General features: G+C 42.7%; 1 protein-coding gene across 1 annotated transcript in view; it reads left to right on the plus strand.

The window, feature by feature from the left end:
* GLIPR1 (GLI pathogenesis related 1) overlaps positions 1–16,788 on the plus strand; it is a 19,320-nt gene continuing 2,532 nt past the window's right edge. The window contains exons 1-4 of the mRNA XM_047740548.1: positions 1–285; positions 1,510–1,752; positions 13,173–13,285; positions 16,555–16,637. Of these exons, the coding sequence (XP_047596504.1) occupies positions 112–285; positions 1,510–1,752; positions 13,173–13,285; positions 16,555–16,637 (613 nt within the window). The 5' untranslated portion in view covers positions 1–111. The remainder of the gene's footprint in view (positions 286–1,509; positions 1,753–13,172; positions 13,286–16,554; positions 16,638–16,788) is intronic.

Raw genomic sequence — 16,788 nt, forward strand, 5'->3', positions numbered from 1 at the left:
TTTTGCTTTTTCTGAAAGCTGAAGTCGGTAACGGTGAGAGAGGCAGCCGGTCACGACCTGCGGTGGCTCTGGGGTCCCGCCTCCCGGGACTCCGTGCCAGGCACACTGAGCATGCAAGTCGCTCTTGTGATGACAGCTTGGCTGGTTTCCGTAGTTCCCAGTCACAAATATGGAGCGAACAGTTTGCCAGACATCAAAAATGAAGATTTCATCAAAGACTGTGTTCGAATTCATAACAAGTTCCGATCAGAGGTGAAACCAACAGCCAGTGCTATGCTATACATGGTAAGGAAAAGAGCAGTATCGTGGCATAAGTAAGTAAAAAACAACTAATGTGTACTGACTTGGGAGGTAAATCCTTGCTAATTCGGAATGCTTTTATTTTATTTTTTCATCTTGATTCATGGGTGTGGTGAATTCGTAATCTGTGATCAAAACTAATCCAGTTCAGCTCTCGTAAGCGAGCTCAGCAAGTACCTTTTATGAGTAGTAAAAGTACCTTTTACTTCTCTTTTGAGATATTTCCTTTCCTCTGGTTATAGATAGATTTTACTTTTTTTGTTTTTTTGACACTTTCTTCCCGGTTAATTTTTGAAGGTTTTGTTGTTGGTTTATATTGTCTCTAAACTTGCTTTTTTTGTTGTTGGTGGTGGTGGTGCTGGCAGACAATTGGCCTTCTCAAGAGGGTAGCATGGCATCTCAGGAAAGGATATGATTTTGAATCAGGTTTGGGTTTGAGTCCCGGCTCTGTGGCTGTGAGCAGGGTTTTTAACGTGTCTGGGTTCCTTAGGGTAGGGCCACATTTTGTATATTAAATTACATAAACTATGTGAAACACAGCATATTCTGCATGTAATGGGCTCACAGTGAAATGCTGATCTGTGTCCCTCATTTAGATTCTGAATTCTGCAAAACTCAATCATCAGGTTTCCCACTGGCCCTCTACAGTCGACCCCACTTAGCTGGAGGACCCGAGGGCAGCTGCTCCTTCTCTTTTCCGGTCATCACCCTCATCACGCCTCATTCCCCGTTCAGATTCTCACTCTGCTCACTCCTAGTACATTGTCTAGTGACAGTTTTCATTCTTTCTGAACGGAAAGGAATGGCAGCTTGCTTAATTCAGGAGGCTGGCCACCTGGGTTGGAGGCATACTCTGGTCCAAAATCCAGCTCCAGGCTTTCTGCCTCGCCCAGACTGTTTTAAAGGGACAGTGAGGGGAGTGCAGTGGCCTGTAATGTTTCCTGATTCTCCAAAGATTTAGTGGTGCCTATCTACAGCCTACAGGGCTGGAAGGTTGTGCAAGAGGCTAATTCCTGTTCTGTGACATGTGAGGGCTTTCTGTTCTCTCAACTGTAGGAGGCTGAGTCACCCTCTCATCACCAGCATTCTCATCTTTCAGTGTCTACACTGATTCCCCCTCAACTCTTTTTCCTCGCAGTAGTTGAAAGATCTTCAAAAACCACAATTTTCATTCTTGACCTTCCTGTTGTTTAATGTTCCTTTTGGCAGACGTGGGACCCAGCGCTAGCCCTAATTGCAGAAGCGTGGGCAAGAAACTGTAAGTTTGCTCACAATGGACAACTGCATTCGAACAGGCTGCACCCCAATTTCTCCTCAGTGGGAGAAAACATCTGGACTGGCTCTCTATCCCTATTCTCTGCATCTTCAGCCATCACAAGCTGGCACAGTGAAGTTCAGGACTATGACTTCGAGACTCAGAGATGCACCAAGGTCTGTGGCCATTACACTCAGGTAAGCGTCTGCCCCGTATTCTCTTGAAAACCGTCTTTTCAAGCGTAAGGAGAAAACTGGAATCTGGTGTTAAGAAAGTATCTAGTAAGCTGCTGCACCTGTAAATAGGAAAGAGTAGGGGTTGCAAGATTCCTTTAAAAATAAGTAAGTAGAGCAAACTTCCGTAGCCGGGAGGTAGAGCTTGAAGAGTTCAGTTATGGGCGTAAACCTAACCGTGAGGCTCACCAGTCTGGACAGACTTCCAGTGTTTTGTTTTTGTTTTTTTTTTTATTTGACAGAGAGATCACAAGCAGGCAGAGAGGCAGGCAGAGAGAGAGGAGGAAGCAGGCTCCCCGAGAGAGCAGAGAGCCCGATGCGGGGCTCGATCCCAGGACTCCGAGATCATGACCCGAGCCAAAGGCAGCGGCTTAACCCACTGAGCCACCCAGGCACCCCGACTTCCAGTGTTTTAATAACAGCAACCCCCCTGGGGGATTTTATTCCATTCGTGAGCCTTAGAGGATGTGATGACTGAATGCATTTTCAGGGATGGGTCCTCTATGAAATTGGAGACTTGATTTGGGGCTCTAAAATCGTGAGAAATAAGACTCTCTGACTGAGGCTTCAATTTCATATCCTCCCGTTCCTCCGAGCGTGGGCAGAGAGAGCCCATGATGTGTCCCAGAGGATGAGAAAAACAACAGTGAGAGGCCACAGTGTTAAGTAAACCATCCTGTGGCTAGTCCGCCCCCCAAATCTACAGTATTTAGTCCCAGTGGCCACATTCAGAGGTGCCCATTGAGTTTTTTGTTTGTTTGTTTGTTTGTTTTTTTTTTTTTTAATTCAAGCTGGTTTTGGTTTTTTAACCGTCTAAGGCATGTTTGCAACATGTGGAAACATATCCTTCTGGTAGCATCTTCTGTGGTCTTCTTACTCTGCTGCCTTCCTAGCCCCACCACATTTCACTTATTTACTTTCATTTCCTGGCAGTCATTGTCAAGCCAATAACTAAAGGGGCTGAACCCATGCCTGGCTGGTTCTAATGTAAAAAAATGTGTTGGAATGAGGTCTGAGAGCAAAAACATTTCTTTCTTTCTTTTTTTTTTTTAGGATTTTATTTATTTATTTGACAGAGAGAGATCACAAGTAGGCAGAGAGGCAGGCAGAGAGAAAGGGGGAAGCAGGCTCCCTGCTGAGCAAGGATCCCCGATGCCGATGCGATGTGGGGCTTGATCCCAGCATCTTGAGATCTTGACCTGACCCGCAGGCAGAGGCTTAACCCACTAAGCCACCCAGGCACCCCCCAAAACATTTCTAACAAGGTAGTTAACTTGGAATAATAGGTGTTTTTAAAGAGCAAAATATTGTTGGAAAAACTCTCAGTGTAGTTCAGCCTTATAGAGCCTCTAGTCTCAGTGGTGTGGTTCCAGGTAAAACAAGGTTGGCATCGCTATTTATTATTATGATGTGAGGGGAAGGGCAGATTTCAGTGACATTTTCACCTCAAGATTATTGTAAGCAAGGAAGAGTTATCAAACCACCAGTAGCATTTGTCCCTTTCTGGAAAATAAAAATAAGGTTTCCCCTAGACTTATCCCATAAACCATACATCTTGGCTTATGTTCACAAGAAAATTGTAACCAGAAAATTGATTTCATCAGAATCCCACAAGTCCTCAAGGGCCAGAAAGCTAATTCCAGGTTGTCCGCAAGGGGTACCTGGTACCATTAAACGTGGGGCTGTTTAAATTTCCAAAAATAATTGTCAGTTTGCCAGTACCAACTCTCATTCAGTTGTATTTAAGCTTCTACCCTGCACGAGGCACTGTTGTAAGGCATCCCTGCCAACCAGAGCCTGGGACGCTAGCTTATGTCCTACCAAGTTACTGAGGAGTACAATAGCCAAGAAGTCAAAATGAAGAGAAATGCGGGGTGGGGCAGGGAATGAGGGACACAGATGGCAATGGCCCCTGACCCTTAGGAGGTGACCTTCTTTGGGGAGAGACGTGTGTAAGTAGATGTAATAATGGCGCTAAGTGGTGCGTTGTGAGGAAACTGATAAGGTGCTGTGTGGGCAAAGAGGACGCAGCAATGTATCTGGCCAAAGGGAGGTCTGGAGACATAGGCCTTGTTTAAATAGCAGGAGCTGTATCAGTTGGTTCTTGAAAACTAAGTGTGAGTTTATCAGATGGAACGGAAAAGGAAGAGATCTCCAGGAAAAACTAACAGATGTACAGTGGGTACAAATGAGCCTTGTACTTCAGAAGAATGGCTAATAGCTCACCACACCAAATATGAGAAGATCAAAGGACTGTTAAACTGACCACACACTCCTTTTTTTTTTCTAAAGATTTCATTTATTCGTTTGAGAGAGAAAGACAGAGCACACAAGTAGGGGGAGTGGCAGAGGGGGAGGGAGAAGCAGACTCCCTGCTGAGTCAGCCAGGAGCCAGATGTAGGGCTGGATCCCAGGACCTGGAGATCGTGACCTGAGCTGAAGGCAGATGCTTAACCATCTGAGCTGCCCAGGCATCCCGACCACAGACTCCTAAACCATGCAAGTCAACACACTCCATGTCCATCATTCTAGGGACTAAAAACAAGAGGAGGAAACTTGATTTTACATCATATAGACCTGAGATTTCAGAGACGGCCCTCTCCAAATTAGCAGAGCTTACTTATAAAATTTCCCCTTACATCTAGGACAAAGAAGGGCTCACATTTGGGACATGAGAAAACTCATTTCCTTGCATACAGGTATCAGAGCCCGTGCTGAGTGATCCTAATCTGTTCTCAGGATTAGAGACAACTACTTCCTACCCCTACTTCTGAAAAGCAAGCCTTATCCTGGAGAGGGAAGTCCAGGGACACCTTGGGTCTGGGATAAAGCAGCCACAGCAACTACTTTTAAGAGAGTGTGGTACTCAGCTCTCCGTAGTTTCAGATCTCCTTCGAATCTCACCACAAACCTGTCAGAAGCCGCAGTCATCCCAGATGACATCCCAGTCAACAGGCTCAGAGAGGTGAAGAAGTTGTTTTCCCAGATCTCACGTCCTCGCCTGTGTGCATCCAATCTCAGCTGGTCTGCGGGAGACCCCCTGAGCACCAACCCCAGTCCCCCTAGTAAGGTTCTATTTCCTCTGCCACACATTGAAAGAAACAATCAGGAACCAGGAGAAACTCGCCAAACTGCAAGCACACGTGCGCATCGCGGCAGGGGAAAGGAACTGCTCGCCCAAAGAAGGTGGTGATGAAGTCTTAGAATATAAATAGGGTTCAGTGACGTAGAGTTCGGAGCCCACGGACAAGAAAGAACTCTTGAGACGTCTTTGGCGCAAAATGGTGGTTTATTAAGGCATGGGGACAGGACCCTTGGGCAGAAAGAGCTGCCCTGTGTTAGGGTACGGAGTCGACCACCCCTCAGTTAGACAGAGAACACTCTCGATAATGCAAGTCACACAGCGAGGTTTATTTCCAGCTAGTTGGGGTCCAAGTATCTGCCTGGCGCAGCGGGTTTCAACAAGGACCCCGAGCACCCAAAGCCAAGGGTTTATATAGCATTTTCAAGGCACTTCTTCATGGCTACATACATCTCTTGCGCCCCACTTTGACCGTTTAACTTTAACTTTTTGCTACCCCCGGCATCACCCTGGCGGTTAAGTGAGATTTAGGTTTAGAAGAGCTTTCACCTTAATTACATTTCCTTCGGCCTCAGCCTCCTACAGTTTTATGGTGGGGAGGTCGACCTTTGACCTCATTTGTCACTGGAAATTGGGCCGTTGAAGAGATAGCGTTTTTTGTTGTAAATCACCAGGACATTTGCAAACCAAGGGAGACTCCTGTCTTGCAGGATTGTGATCTCTGCAAGTTAACTATTTGTTTTTCTTTAACATTTGGTCCCTGTGGCGCCATCGCCTAACCACCCTGGTGGTATGTGATTAAGTTGTTTCTTAGGTTTTAGCTATTTTTGCTTATCTCAAGTTACCTGCACCGTGTGTGCTGGTGAGGGACGCTCAGTAAAATGGCTTCCCGGCCTTCAGGATGGCCACTCTTATGCTAACCCACTCCTACAGTGCAAGGTGCCAGCTTTTGCTTTGCCAAGATGGTTGTACTTATGTCAGGGCTAGACTCGAGGTGGGTACAGCCTTGTTTTTCTTGGCCTTCACACCTGGAGCTGGTTTCTGGGACTTGTTTTTTAAGTCCCCTGGGGGAAGGGGAGCAGGGACAGTAAAATAGGTCCTTACACCTGGAGTTGTGAGGGGTGGTCCATTACATGCTTGCAAGTTGGGAGGGGGTCAGGATGGTGTTAGTCTCTAAGGAATTTTGGAAGCAAGGTTTCCAGGACCTTGAGGAGCTAGCTGTTGTTGGGAAAAAGGTTATTCATTACCAGTAATAAAACCTTTTCGTGAGACCCTTTAGATGTATATCAGTGGGCCATATGCTTGGGAATGATTGTCAACACTATCTTGGAGGGTTTAGAGATAAAGTTTCCAAAGGAATTGTTAAAGTAGACCTACAGGATTCTGATTGGGGGTAGAGGTCGGTCAGGCTAGGATTGCCCTTTGCCCTTAGCAAAGTGTTAAAGTGGAGGCACTTGAGTCCCTAGAGGAATGTCACTCTGCCTGTTTTAAGGGCTTGTTAGTGGGTAAGGAAATTTAATAATTTTTCTTCCGCCTCTGTTTCCCACATCAGTGGTGCATAGAATGGCTACAGCGGATGATAAAAACTTCAGGTCTCCTTAAAGAAGTTAGGGGTTAACAGTATCTCTGGATTGAAGAAACAACTATGCTCACAAACCAAGAAACAGCCATCTCCCTTCACAAGCCAAAAAGTTCAGGCATCCCTGGCAGTGAACACTTCGGCCACCACAGGCAGTGCGGAGACAGAGCAGCTGACAGAAAGGCTGCCCAGCGTCTTTAAGCAATCTGGTGCAGGCAGGCTGCCCAGTTCAGGAAGAATGGCTGAAGCTCTGCCCACACAGTCTCTGGACAGAAAAGCACCATTTGCTACCACAGAGGAGGGGGAGGAGGATGAAGTTCCAGATCTTGCAGAATTTCTTTTTAAAGATTTTATTTATTCATTTGACAGAGAGAGAAAGAGAGGGCACAAGCTGGGAGCCCTATGTGTGGACTGGATCCTGGGACCCAGAGATCATGACCTGAGCTGAAGGCAGATGCTTACCCACGAGCCACCCAGGTACCCCTGGATCTTGTGGAATTCTGATGAGGTTTCCAAGAATGAAGCAAACTGACCTGAGTCATCTTCTGAAGAAGACAGACTTAAGTTACTGGGAGCTGCTATTTTATATGATGACTGCTTTTAAAAATTTTGTCCATGGATCTGATGAAATCTAGATCTCTAATTTAATTTTTTAAGCCCAAACTTCTTGGACACTATGCTCTTTTCAGTTTTTGCTTAGACACAATTCATTCTTAGCAGCTAATTAAGCTGAAGAAACCTCCGAATAAAGTTTGAAACAAGGCTAATAAAAAAGAAAAGAAAAAAAAAGTTAAAAAAAAAGAAAAGAAAAAGAAGTAGAAGTTGTCTTCCCAGTGTCACATAGCTAGTAAGAGGAAGAGCTGGGCTCCAGATATCAGGTATGTGATGAGGATTATATAATAGGATTTATATAAATTATATAAATTTATATAGGATTTATATAAATTTAGTAGATAATTATATAAATTATCTAGTAAAGAAAGGGCTGGTACTTAGTAGCCATTAAACAAAGCTTAGATCTCATTCATGAACTGGTCTTTTTGCCAATTATATTGGAGGAAGATTTTGGCAGCCTGGTAAACATGACTTTAGGTTAGAATATAATGTTTTCATCCTTGCAAGAAATGTTATTGGGAGGTTCAAGACCACTCAGTTGCCATTTTAAATTCTTGCTGGAAATTACCTCAAGTGGATATTATAACCCCTCACTTATCCTTATCTTCTACTAATAAAAGCAAGCTATTTTCAGATTTTGGCTGGTGCAGTTTGGTTGTACAGAGTGAAGACAATAGATTTAGATCCAATTACTAACTCATAAAGATGTGGTATTTCTTGACATGTTAGGTCAACACTTTAGCTCGGTCTTCACTAGAGATAGATTTGCACTGTGTAATAATTTTGGTATATTAATATGGAGGATTAGATATTTTGTTGCTTGAAGTTCGCCTTTATAAAACTTGGGAATAGTTTGACTTCAATATACGGGCGGGGCAGAGCTTCAGTTTGGTAGTTCTGAGAATGCCCACTAGATGGCATCATAGATCTCATTTTTGGCTTTAATCCTTCCCGCACTGCCACCCTCTGGAAATCGTTACTCTTACGGAACCAATGAAAGTGGGACATGTTTCACAGTTTCTCTATCTGGTTTTATATATGTTGCAGTGTCACCATACTCGTGATAATAGTGCCTGGTAATGAGTCAGAAGGACTCATACTGAGACTTGAAAGATGGTAGGAAGAGGGCAGTAGCTCCAAATGAGAGACATACCTGCCCCCTGTAAGTTCCCCAGATGCAATGTTTTCGTTAGAAAGGAATAAAGAGTCGTTCCTAGTTCCGCTAAAAGGGAAAGCACTCTGAAGCATCTTGCTCAGGGCATGGACTGTCCTCACAGTACTTTGTGGTGAGGCAGAGGTAGGTTCCAACTTTCATCTATAAAAATAGGAGCCATACCTCTTTTGTGATTTGTTACAAAATTAAACATGATGTTGCATGGAAAGCGCTTAACACTACCTTGGCACCAGATGAATTCCTAGTAATCAATAGTTCTCTTTGTTTTTTTTTATAATAAGGCTTTCTTCCTTACCATTTAAAAAAATAAAATAAATGAAAACATACAACAGGAATCTGCCTGATAAAAAGATAGTTTTCAAAAAGTTTAAAACAGAAGAAAATTAGTAATTAGAGAATAAGACATGAACATTTGCTGAGTACGTTCTTACGAGCCCATTGGAAATGTCAAAAATAGCTCTGTGGAGTAGATAGTGTTATCCTCACTAAATAGTGAAGGAAGCTAAGGTCATGGTCACGGAGTGAGTGGCTGAGCTGGAATATGAACTCCGTCTTGTAGCCCTGGACCCCACAAGTTGAACCCAGAATCTAAATGCCCATAAAGCTTTTAAAAAGAGACCAACCAGGGGTGCCTGGGTGGCTCAGTGGGTTAAAGCCTCTGCCTTCAGCTCAGGTCATGATCCCAGGGTCCTGGGATCGAGCCCCACATCGGGCTCTCTGCTCCACGGGGAGCCTGCTTCCTCCTCTCTCTCTCTCTGCCTGCCTCTCTGCCTACTTGTGATCTCTGTCTGTCAAATAAATAAATAAAATCTTTTTTAAAAAAATAAGATAAAATAAAACAAAAAAAATAAAAAGAGACCAAACTGAATGGAGAATAAACTGTGGGACATCCGTGCAATAAAGAAGTGAGCCTAACAGTACCAACGGATCTCAAATGCTTATGCTTAGTGCAAGAAGCCAGAGTGGAAAAAACACATTTAAACTGATCCCGTTTCTGTAACATTCTGGAAAAAGCAAAATGATAGGGACGGAAAACAGATCAGTGATTGTCAGGGGCCTAGAGATGGGGGAAGAGACGACCACAAAGGAACACAAGAGAACTTTGGGGGGCGATGGAAGTTCTCTAGGTCATGAATATGGTGGTGGCCATACACTATGTTTTGCCAAAATTCATGGAACTGGACACCTAAAAAGGATGGGTTTTACTGGGTGTTAATTACAAACTGACTTTAAAAAAAGAGAGACCAATTAAAACAAAGTGAATGGTAATTAACATTACACACCCTTGGAAACAAAGAGGCCAGACCAAAAAAAAGTAAAAGACAGTAAAACAAAAGAAACAGTGTAAAATGTTAAAGATGTGTGTGTGGGAAGCCCAAAGATTAAGAATATTTGAGATAAAACAACACCTGAAGAAAGTGTTCAAAGACCAAAGAATAAAAAATATAAAATGATTTACTAAGGTGATAGCAAGAGGAAAACACAGACGACACTGCACCCAGTTAACATGCATAGTAATCACTTACAGAACCCATTAAAATATAGATTTTACTCTTTTTTTATGGCTGAGTAATATTCTTACATATATAACACATTTTCCTGAAGAAGAAATCCTGCTGTTTGCAACAAGGTGGATGGACCTGGAGGGCACCTTGCTAAGTGAATTAAGTTAGGCCAAGAAAGACAAACACCATCTTAAATGTGGAATCTAAACAAAAAACAAACTTAGAGAATAGACTGGTGGTTGCTTGGGTTGCGGGGGGGGGGGGGGGTGTAAAATAAGTGAACGTGGTTACAGGCTCAAACTTAGAGTTATAAAATAACAAGTCTGGGGTTGTAACGTGTGGCATGCTGACTGACCATGGCTAGCAATATTGTAGTATATATTTGAAAGGTGCTAAGAGAGTAAATCTTAGAAATTCTCATCACAAGAAAAAAAAATCTGTAACTATATGGTGTTGGGCATGTTAAATAACAAAAATTCATCTAAGTAATGTTAAAGATCTGATTGGCTTTATTAACTAATTCACGAATCAGGCAGCATCCCACCCAGCAAGCAGAGGGGAACTCCAAAGGGCTACGGAAAGGGAAAGGTTTTTAAAGGCAGGACAAAAAGTCAGAAACAGGAAAAAGGATTATTTTGAGTGAGGTCATCTTCCTTTGGGGAGAAAAGGGTCTTAATAGATGGTTTACCTCATCTTCCTTTGGGGGATGGAGAGGTCCCTGGGACAGATTGGCTTATTGGTGCTGACCAGAAAGTTCCTGACTGATCTGTTGAGACTGCATTTCTGGGGTTGCTTGGGTAGCTCAGTCATTAAGCGTCTGCCTTTGTCAGGTCATGATCCCAGTGTCCTGGATCAAGCCCCACATTGGGCTCCCTGCTCAGTGGGGAGCCTGCTTCTTCTCCCTCTCTCTCTCTCAAATAAAGAAATAAAATCTTAAAAAAAAAAAAAAAGTGGGCCAAGGTTGAAAGTGCGATTAGGTTAGGCTGTAGGCCCCAGTTGGGTGACATGGGCTAGAATAAGTGACACCCCTTCAGGCCAGTGATTTTCTTTCTGACACATGTTAACTAGATCTATTATGATGATCATTTCACAGTGTATAAATATATTGAATCATTATGTTGTACACCTGAAACTCATAATGTTATATATAAATGATATCTCAATTAAAAAAAATACAGATTTCAAGGACAATTCCAGTGACTCTCCTTCAGCAGGACTGAGATGGGCCCAGAAACCTGTATTTTAAACAGGTGGAATCGCTCTGAGATACGATCAAGAGAAATTTAAAACTTTTTAAATAAATGCAAAAACGATTGGAAAGTATAAGTGCAAGGATCAGGTCCAAGGATTCATGGCCATAATGAGAGGCTTCTCAACCTGAGCTAGAGGCCTCCGTTCAGGCAGGGGATTCCTGTGTGAGATGAAAGGCTGATCAGGAAGGGAACCCGTCCCTTCTGCAGGAGAGCGCTTCTCCTCCTCTATGGGGAAGCAGCAGCTGCCGTCCCATGGTCTCCCCAGTTGCCAAACCAAAGAGGACAGCATGTGGAGAGCTGTGGCCCTACCTTCCCTTCCCTCCTGCCCGCTCAGCCTCCCTCGCCTCTCCCTCACCCACAGCCCCATCTTTAAGCCTCAGAGAAGCGCAGACTCAGATCCACACCTATCCTCACTCAATTCTCTCTCCCTGAGGTTTTCACTGATTTTTTTTTTTTTTAAGTAAACTTGAACTTTTTCCTGCAGCCACACCAGCCTTGTCTCAGTTCGGTGAGTCTTTCTCCTCTTGGGTTAGCATGTGTTGCCCTCTTGGGAAGAATTCCTCTGGCTCTTAGACCAGCTTACTGGGCTTCGATTCCATCTCACTAAGTCAGAGCAGGTTCCCACGCCGGCCGGTGCCTGAGCCCCCTCTGTCCCCACCCACACCACAGTCAAACCCTTGCATAAAGGCCCCATGGCAGCTTTTCTCTACATTTTGTAAAGGCACCCCCCCCCCCCCCGGCCAGGCTCCAATTCATTCACCTCTGTATCTCCCATATTTGGCATAATTCTTGTCACAAAATTGCTCTTGAAAAAAAATGAGTAAAAATAATTTCACATGCAATTTGGTATCACTGTAAAAGGAATGCTTTTAATTGCTGGTTTATCTCCAGACACTAGGTCTTCAAAAATTTTTTTTTTTTCCTTTAGGCTTCTGTGACATCAAACACTCCTGGTTACGATGAACTGTCTAATTTGTGGTGCTTCATGCAAAATGAAAATGTAAAGTCCCTTGTTCAAAAATTGGGGGAAAATTCTGACCCTGGGGTCCAGTGTGATAGCCAGGCCGCTCTCCCTGAGGCTGCCTCTGTCCTTGGTTTCCCTCCTATGTCACTCAGCACTCCTTTTCAATCTGCTTTGCTGGTTGATTTTTTCTCTTTATCCCATGCTCTCATTTACTTATTTATTATCTTTGCCTATGATCTGATCTATTCCGGTGTCTTCCAGATTTCTATCTCTAGCCTCGCTCTGTCCCCTGAACTATAGATGGCCACTCTTTAGCCCCAGAGTCACTCTGCACTTGCACGTCTCATAGGCATCTCAGAGGTCACCGGACCTGAACAGAACCCTTGTCCATGCTCCCCCTAACCCTCTTCCTTCCCTAGTTTTCCTAATCTCAGGAAGTGTTACTCAGGCCCCAAATGTTCCCACTTCCTCCACATTCAAAGCAAAAGTAAATCCTTTCAGCTTTAGCTAGAAGCTGAACCATGAACCTGATGGATTCCCAGGAATGTGCCACTACCACCAGCCACATGTGGGCCACCATCTTGTTTTTGTTGTACCACTAAAACAGCCTCTCAAACACCCTCCTTCTTTCTTCCTTTGTTCTTCTCAGTCCACTGACTTCATAACAACGAGAGAGCCTCCTGAGATGGGAAAAAGAGTCTATGCTCACTTGCCTACCAGATTTCCTGCAACCTGGCCCTCTGCCTCTTACCTCAACGCCAGTGAGTCTCCCTATTGCCTGGGTCCCAGCCCTGCAGGCCTTCTCTCTACCACTCTCACAGCCAAGCCAGTTCCACCACGGGGCCTTGCACCTCTGCTCCCTCGGCACGGAAGGCTCTTCCTCCCACATTTCAGTCTCTGCGTGTTCATCCCCAGTGTGTCCCCTCCTCCAGGACACCTTCTCTGGACCCCCAGGCTCAGCCCCACCTCCCCAGCACTCACTATTTTATTTCAAGTGCCAGAAATTATCTTAGTATCATTTCACACACTCACACCCCAATAATAATAATTCCAATTCTTGTTTCCAGCTGAATTCCAAGCATCTGCATGCTCCCCGGTAGCAATGGCTCTACCTGCCAGAGTGAACACACCTCACTATGTTGAGGAAGGCCTAATCATACTCAGATGTTCACTTTATTGTCTCTCTTGCTACAAATCCTTATTTTCTTTCAGGTCGTGTGGGCAGACAGTTACAAAGTTGGATGTGCAGTACAGCATTGCCACACAGTCGATGGCATTAGACATTTAACCAACTTAGCACATTTCATATGCAACTACGGACCAGGGTAAGTACCCACATCAACCTCTTTCTAAATTTTTTAAAATCTACTTTAGAAGTATTTATTTTCATTGTGGAATATTGGGATAATAAAGAAAGTGTAAAAAAGAAAATTAGTATCACCATTAATTCCTCTACCCAGAGATCTACTCCATTAACACCTGGTACATTTTTTTCAGTGTATGTGTTTCTCTGTGTTCACCCTTTACAAGTGTTACATAAACATACACACATACAACGCATATATTTTTTAAGGTTTTTATTTATTTGACGGAGAGATAGAAGGCACAAGTAGGCAGAGCAGCAGGCAGAGGGAGGGGAGAAGCAGGCTTCCTGCCGAGCAGGGAGCCTGATGTGAGGCTCGATCCCAGGACCCTGGGATTATGACTTGAGCCAAACGCAGAAGCCCAACTGACTGAGACACTTAGGCACCCAACATTTTTTTTTCTTTAATTTGTTGCCCTTGAAATCTGGATTTTTCCAGTCTTTGGGATTCCAAAAGATTTGTTAGAAGCCTCTCTCTCTTTCCCTGAAGTAATGTTCAGAAGAAATGTTTGATAGTTTGACTGAGTGTAGGTGAGAGTGAAAGGACTAAAATCCGGTGTCATTCAGAGAAGAACAACTTTGACTTAAAATCCCAAAGTCAGAAAATACGGAAAACCCAGGAAAACCCAGCCAAAGCCATTAAATCAATCAGTGGTAACTTTTCGTGACATTTATATAGCTTAATAGTTAAGATACAGGGTCTTGACAAGAGACTCAGTACCTTGGTTCACTTACTGTGTGATCTTGGACAAGTTACTTGATCTCTCTGAACCTCAGTTTCCAAAAGATCAGGATAATAAAAGCAACTCTTACCAAGTAGCTATGAAAATTACATGAGAAAGCGAGGTAAAATACCAGGTATATGTAATACCCAGCAATGTTGATTATTTGAGAAGTATTCACAGATCTCAGGGTTGAGTCTGAATCCCATGGAGGGCACAGAGATTACTTAGAAAAAAAAGTCTGTCTTTTCTCTTCCTCAGTCCCGGGGCCCTCTCCCTCTTAGGCTACCTGGGGAAACACTAACATTTCCTGCTTCTTTAGGGACAGAATACTTTAGGGCCCTTGGTCTCAACTGTTCCTATCCAGACAAATGAGGCCTTTCCAGTAGCATTATTTCTCCTGGGATGAATTCTGCCATTTCCCTAGGATTCCACAACTGCCTTGTCTTTAGCCCGGTTTTGCAGTAGTAATTTCTTCTTTTTCTTTGCAGTTTGGAATACATAATTCAACAAAAAGAATGACATAGCACAAACGATTTTATTAAAAACATTGTAGAACTTGACCACTCAATAAGTACTGTGCTTTCTAACAATGAAAGCTATCCCCATGATTAATGTGTATTTTGGAGGCCTTTTATAATTGTTATCAGAATATTCCTTTGACTATTTTCCACAGTGTAAATAAAGTAGGCATGAGGATGAATGGTTTCTGAAACAACCTAGATGAATTTGGAGCCAAACAAAATTAGAACATATATTTGGTGTTGGAAACAAGGTGTTAATAAAAAGTAATGTCTCGGGCGCCTGGGTGGCTCAGTTAATCGGCTATCTTCAGCTCAAGTCATGATCCCAGGGTCCTGGAATCGAGTCCAGCATCGGGCTCCCAGCTCAGCAGGAAGCCTGCTTCTCCCTCTCCCACTCCCCCTGCTTGTGTTCCCTCTCTCGCTGTGTCTCTCTCTCTGTCAAATAAATAAATAAAATCTTAAAAAGAAAAAAAATCACCCCTACTTCAAGTCAACTGATAGGGATTAAAAAAAAAAAAAAAAGTAATGTCTCCTTAACTTTCTTAACTTCAGAAGTAAAACTATAGTTAGGGGAGGGGAGTCGAGTCCATGAACTTGGATTCGGAAAAAAGTTAAATCTTTATTTTCACTAATCTCTACTGAAAATAACATTTCACTATGTATAAAGACAACACTTCAGTCACGTAAGCAATGATGTGACTCTGTGTTAGTACTACTTCTATCTTTGTAAATATCAGTTATTCTCATAGCAATTCCACTTGCTGCAGAGATCTCAAAATATGGTTGTAATCTATCATTAAATGTACTATCATCATTAGACTTCTTGTTAGATCTTATTTGAGAAGCACATATTGCTATATCAAAAATATTTTTAACATTTTTATAACTATTTGAGCTTACTCGGTTTCCTTTACAATCTTACAAACTTTATTTTATGCACTTAAAAGCAAAAAATTTGGGGGCACCTAGGTCGCTCAGTCAGTTAAGTGTCCAACTCTTGATCTTGGCTCAGGTCTCTATGAGGGTTATGAGTTCAAGCCCAGCACTGAATTGACTTAAAAAAAAAAAAAAAAGTAAACCAAACTATTTTGAGAGTCCATAGGCTCCACCAGAACTGCCAAAGGTACCATGACACAAAAAAGTTAAAAACTCCTTTCCAAAAACTATGAGTACAATGGCAGATTTACTGCAATGCATGTATCAGTCTCATCATTACTACTCTGAAGATATTCATGGGGATATAAAATGTCTGTGTATTATTTCACTTTCTAGTATATGAGCTTGGTCAACTACTTTCACTCTGTGCCTCATCTCTAGCTATATTGGGGATAAATAATATTATCTTCCCCATAGACTACTGTGAAAATTCATTCATTCAAGGATGCTTATTATTTATTATTCACATCACACCTTTTATGTGAAAACAAACTGCACACTAGAAATTCCCCCTATCTCTCATTTTTTCTTTTGGAAGGCATTTAACCCAGCTAAAGGACTCCTGTCCAATAAAAACCATGGAGGCTTGCTAAACTGAGAAGAGTAAATGTGAGTCGTAAGACCTTAGAATGAGCAATTTTTTGGATGGTAGTGATCACACAGGCCAGACAGTTAAGCAGAGCAAGCGTTGCCCTGGAGTCAGACCAATCTGGGTTTCGCTGTGACTCTGACATGTACACATTTTTGTGATTTTTGACAAGTTAATTTCTGAGAGCTTTAGTTTCCCTACCTGTAAAATAAAAATAAAAATAACTTCCATAGTTGTCTTAAAGAATGAAATGAGATGATACAGGTGAAGACATAGGTTCATAGATAGACGCATAGACTAAAACTCTGTAAATATTAACAGGCTTCCACTCTCTTCAACCCTGGGCATCTATGAACTTCCACCCTACAGATTTAGTCAGAGTCACAGTGAATTTCATTGCAAAAAAAAAAAAAAAAAAAAAAAAATCTCTCCTAATGGACAGCTTTTTTCTACTTTATAGACAAAGCTACCAAAGGCCATATAGAAAAGGATCTACTTGCAGCGCCTGCCCCAGTGATGACAAATGTTTGGATAACCTCTGCAGTGAGTAAAAGGAAAAATCTACCAATAATACTATGTGTTTAAAACTATAAAACTTTCTCTGCAGAGTTAAGAATGCAAATGTTTGCTTTAACCTAATAGCTATTTTCAGGGAAGCTGGCTTATTGTCCTGGAAATGAACATATATTTAAGG

This window comes from Lutra lutra, chromosome 8, assembly GCF_902655055.1.
Source record: "Lutra lutra chromosome 8, mLutLut1.2, whole genome shotgun sequence".
Taxonomy (NCBI): domain Eukaryota; kingdom Metazoa; phylum Chordata; class Mammalia; order Carnivora; family Mustelidae; genus Lutra; species Lutra lutra.